The following is a 4,556-nucleotide window of genomic DNA, read 5'->3' on the forward strand; positions in this document are numbered from 1 at the left end:
TTCTATGGTTTTATGAGTTATTTTGGTTCATATGTTTTCAAAAAATATTGTATGTAAGTAAGAATCAATCAGAATTAAACAAAAATAAAATCATTAATAATGTGCACATGTACGTGTGTATACAAGAGTTTAACAAAATAAAAGGTTGGACATTTTATAACACAAATGATCAAAAGTACCGATTTGTATGTACTTGATAACCTTTTGTCAACATGATGTTTAATAATTAAAACTTTTTTGATGTACTTTGGTATTAATGTTGCCAAGAGAAGAGAAAGAGTAATTAAAATATTAATCTAACATGTAAAAATCTTTAATCTAATGAACCAGATAACATTAATCAAAATGAGATGAATCCCGAATCTAACTATACAATCATTAATCATTCGTAACTCAAGAAATAAGAAACTAATGGTGCAGAAGGTTGAAGGCTGGCAGATCTCGTATTCTATGGATGTCTTCCAGTGCAAGTTCTCTCTCCAATTGTGTTCGTGTAATTTGTAGAACTTCCTGATGTTTTTATAAAGTAACATAAATTATTACATATCAATAGTTGCAATATGAACTACAAAAAGGTTACAACCTTTTTATACAACAAGCATGTTACAGTATTAAATTGTAGCATGGTTCTTGTATACCCGTTCACAGTATTAAACAAACTGTGAATACTGTAACATATTAAACTGTTAATATTGTAACATATTCTTTTTACAGTATTAACAGTTTACAGTATTCAAAGTGTGTGTGTGTGTGTGAGAGAGAGAGAGAGAGACTACATTGAACTCCATGTATGAGGCATGCATCGCAAGCCATTGTGCATCCATCATTGCAAAAGCAATACAATATAGAACATCAAAGGCTTCATCGTCCTCTACAATAAATTGTTCCCATGAATATCGAATCCATTATTAATACTTTCTAAATTAGAAGGATTCAAGATTGAATATATATATATATATATATATATATATATATATATATATATATATATATATATATATATATATATATATATATATACTCAAAAGTAGTACTTCATGATACTTTATACTTACCTCCCAAGATTTTTACAAAATTGACACAGTGAAGACACCTAGGCTTAACTGCAATTTAATACAACTCATTAGTAAGATTATATACACTCATTTCTTCACTTCCAACAAAATCATATACAAGTCTGTTAAATTTAAGATAAGCTAAAAAATGAAAGGAAGTAATTCTTCTTCTTCTTATTATTATTATTAAAACTTCAACTCACAAACCTGAATACAACTCCAACATCTGAGTTAACATGAAAGATATATTAATGCCAGCAATTGCAAAAGGATATTCCCATTCTGCCCTTTTTCCAGGTTGTTTCAATAGCAACCTACGAAAAGCAGCCTTCATTTTGAAATATTATGAGTTAGTAAATTGGATTTGGTTTTTTTAAATTGCTATTTCATGAATAATATCTAAAAGTTTTAGTTAGAAAGTAAACATACTGGAAATGTTTTTGCAAAGAACAGCAAATTCTCAAGTGAAAGAAAACCACAACCCCTTATGACAAAACAAAATATAATAAATATAATCAAATGAATATATATTTAATCTTTTATAAAATGTAAAAAAAAGTTTTAAAAATTGTACCTAAAGTCAGTGGATGGATTAGCTCCTTGCCACCCCATTTCCTTCCATTGATCAGAGATCAACCCTCTAAGTGTAACATTTGGATATGCTAAATTCCACAATTCTACAAGGGCTTTCTGTCAATAAAACATAAAATTGCATCAAAAAAGAAATCATCTCAATTTAAATTAAAAAAAGGAGTTAGAGAAATAAATATACCTGATGCTCAATGCGAGTTTCATCAAAAGGTACATTTGTACGTTCTCTAAGCTTTTGATATCTTGCTTCCTGTAAAAATTTTCCATGAGAATCTTGTTAGATTTTCACAAAAAAAAATACAAATTATTGATCAAAATATTCAAAACTTTCTAATTTTAATGGAGTCTGATATAATACCTGAACATTAGTGTACTTAAAATCAACATATTTGTTACTTGCAGAACGCTTCATGCCAAAAATTCCGCCAATCCATTGTCGTGGACCAACCATAGCAGTAGCTAAATCCAACATTTAAAAAAATGATATTTTATTATTTTACATGTTTATAAAATTCTAGATATAGTAAATCCAATATGTTTTTAAACAGATTTCACTCACTAATACATTGAGCTAATACTGATTTTCTGGTAAGAGACTTATGTAACCATTCCAAAATGTTGTCTTTGTTGTGGTGTCTCCAAGGATAATCATCTTCATCAACCTGGTTTTTGAACAAAAAGTTTTGTGCATGAATAGATTAGTAAATGGAATCTGAATGAGTGGGATTTAGTGATGAATACTGGAAAATTTTAGTATAATTGGTTCATGAAAACTTAAAAATTGAGTCCATACTTGGAAGCAAAGAAATTTTAGGAAGAACTCCCACGAACGCATTAGAATAGTGCATATCAATCATCTGATTTCTGCATTATAATGCAGTAATCAAATATTAGATAGATGTTTTGAAATTCAAGTAATTGTAGCAAATCATATTTCACGAAATTATAACAAACACTTTGTGAAAAAAAGGATTTGAAGAACTGTTTAGATAAAACGTAACAAGTTAAAGAACAGAGAGATGAAGAGGGAGTCCTACTCTGTGATGAGAAGAACATGAAGATATGCATTTCCTATGTCTTAATCTCATTAGTGAAACAAACAAAAGACAAATCTTGTATTCTTGTTGATCACTTTTCTTCTAAACTCTCTCAAACAAAAAGGAATGATATTAAAAATGCAATGTTGGTTTTGAAATGCTAAAGAAAATGATCATAAAAACCCATGCTTTACCCTAAAAATTCAACCCCTCATCATTCCTAAACCGGTTTCTCACCAATTTCACTTTTAGTAAGAGAAAAAATATCAAGAGTCAATTTCTAAAAGAAACAGAAGCATATATATATATATATATATATATATATATATATATATATATATATATATATATATATATATATATACACATAAATTGAAGATTAAGTAGCGCAATTAATGGGTTATTCACTTATTCTCTTATGAATGATTCTTTTCCTAAAAGAAAGTGATGCCTAACGTAAAGTGTCTCAAAAGGAGAGGATACAAGACAAAAGTAACAACATGCATAATAATAATAACTTGACGGAATAAATTTGTAATCCTGATGAAAATGCTTTAACGCGAAAGAGGAAGGGGAAAGGCGACAAAAAGGAAACCTAAATTGTAAATTGAGATAATATGAATTAATGATTAATCAAAGAAAACAATAATCACATTCACAAACAATCACAGACAATGCCTATATGTCGAGTAATTGATTAAGCTAATGACGCATATAAATGCATAATTGATTGAATACTTTTCAAAGGGAAAACGGAAAGGCATGCGTGTATGGGACAAAAGACAAAAAGTAACACGACCCATTTAGCAAATTGAGGTAAGAACACATAAAATCCGTAGAAAAGATTTATATACCTCTTAAAGAAAAAGGAATGAAGATCCGATAAGGGTGATGTTGACGATGACGATGATGATGATAAGAAGAAGACGGTGAGGGTGGTGGGGCCCTCTAGGGGAGAATGGTGGAGCCAGGGTTGGGGGTTGAAGAGATAGAAGAAGGAGGAGGATGAGAAAGCTTGGAATGGCATCTGAGCTTTTGGGAAACGGACCCCGACCCCGAACGACTACAAGTTTGGGGCAAGAGGGCTTCGTGTTGTATTACGATTTACGCCTGACGTGTTTCTACAATCTCGCCTAATCTATAGCTCTCTAGTCTATCTCTCTCTTCTCTTTCTTTTGTTTTCGACAAAATTTCAAAAATGGTCCCTATGGTTGATAAATTTATGTGCTTTTGGTCCAAAATGAAATGTTGGTGCACCATTGGTCCAAAATTGGATATCTTTACTGATTTTGGTCCCTTTACACCTGAAAAGACTATTATACCCCTCCTAAATTTCGTTTTCCTTTTCTTTTAGTTCATTTATTATTTATTATATATAAAAAAGATAATTTACTCTAAAAGAAGGGCCCTCTCTCTTGCTCGCTCTCTCTCCACCCTTCGTCTGCTGCTACTTCTTTAAAACACACACCAACACATACCAACAATAACACCTCCACGTGACCTCCTCCTACCATCAATGTTCTCCCCCACCACCATCCTTCGCCGACCATCTCCATATTCTCCACGGTTATCCGCCACCAGACACCTCAATTTCTCAGACCTGAAACCCATATCTCGTTGGAGATATCTCTCTTCCCTCCCATCACCTATGAACTAGAAAACCATCATCGACAATCTCCCTAACCACCTGCGTTTGTCATGCCTTCTCGACGGGGGCTGATTATTTTCGATTTTGGATCTAGAGGGGTCTAAGTTTTTGACCTAAAAATATTCTTAGGTTTTGATATTTGTTACAGGTTCCGGATTTGTTCTTGATTTGGTGTGGTGTGGTCTAGTATCGAATTTCAGTTTGATTTGGGGAGAAGAGGCTAAC

General features: G+C 31.8%; 1 protein-coding gene across 2 annotated transcripts; it reads right to left on the reverse strand.

Annotated features, from left to right (window-relative positions):
- Positions 1-267: 267 nt before the first annotated feature.
- On the reverse strand, positions 268-3,727 carry LOC145033561 (uncharacterized). Of its 2 annotated transcripts, none has more exons than XM_078982150.1 (11): positions 3,538-3,727; positions 2,440-2,510; positions 2,206-2,308; positions 2,005-2,105; positions 1,828-1,896; positions 1,630-1,745; positions 1,485-1,539; positions 1,263-1,383; positions 1,056-1,103; positions 777-871; positions 268-510 (listed from the first exon to the last, which is right to left on the reverse strand). In XM_078982150.1, the coding sequence occupies exons 2-11, from the start codon at positions 2,479-2,481 to the stop codon at positions 409-411; spliced, it is 852 nt and encodes a 283-aa protein (XP_078838276.1). In that variant the 5' UTR covers positions 2,482-2,510; positions 3,538-3,727; the 3' UTR covers positions 268-408. The 2 variants fall into 2 exon arrangements, with proteins under 2 accessions (XP_078838276.1, XP_078838277.1); XM_078982151.1 differs by lacking the exon at positions 3,538-3,727 and adding an exon at positions 2,684-2,832.
- Between the last annotated feature and the right edge of the window lie 829 nt (positions 3,728-4,556).

Source organism: Lactuca saligna, chromosome 3 (genome assembly GCF_052625555.1).
Source record: "Lactuca saligna cultivar CGN05327 chromosome 3, ASM5262555v1, whole genome shotgun sequence".
Classification (NCBI taxonomy): domain Eukaryota; kingdom Viridiplantae; phylum Streptophyta; class Magnoliopsida; order Asterales; family Asteraceae; genus Lactuca; species Lactuca saligna.

Coding starts and splice junctions, on each gene's coding strand:
- LOC145033561 (XM_078982150.1), bottom strand. CDS start 2,481: ATGCGTTCGTGGGAGTTCTTCCTAAAATTTCTTTGCTTCCAA. Junction 1,384..1,484: donor TCTTTGCAAAAACATTTCCA/GTATGTTTACTT, acceptor TTCAAAATGAAG/GCTGCTTTTCGTAGGTTGCT. Junction 1,104..1,262: donor GATGTTGGAGTTGTATTCAG/GTTTGTGAGTTG, acceptor ATTAAATTGCAG/TTAAGCCTAGGTGTCTTCAC.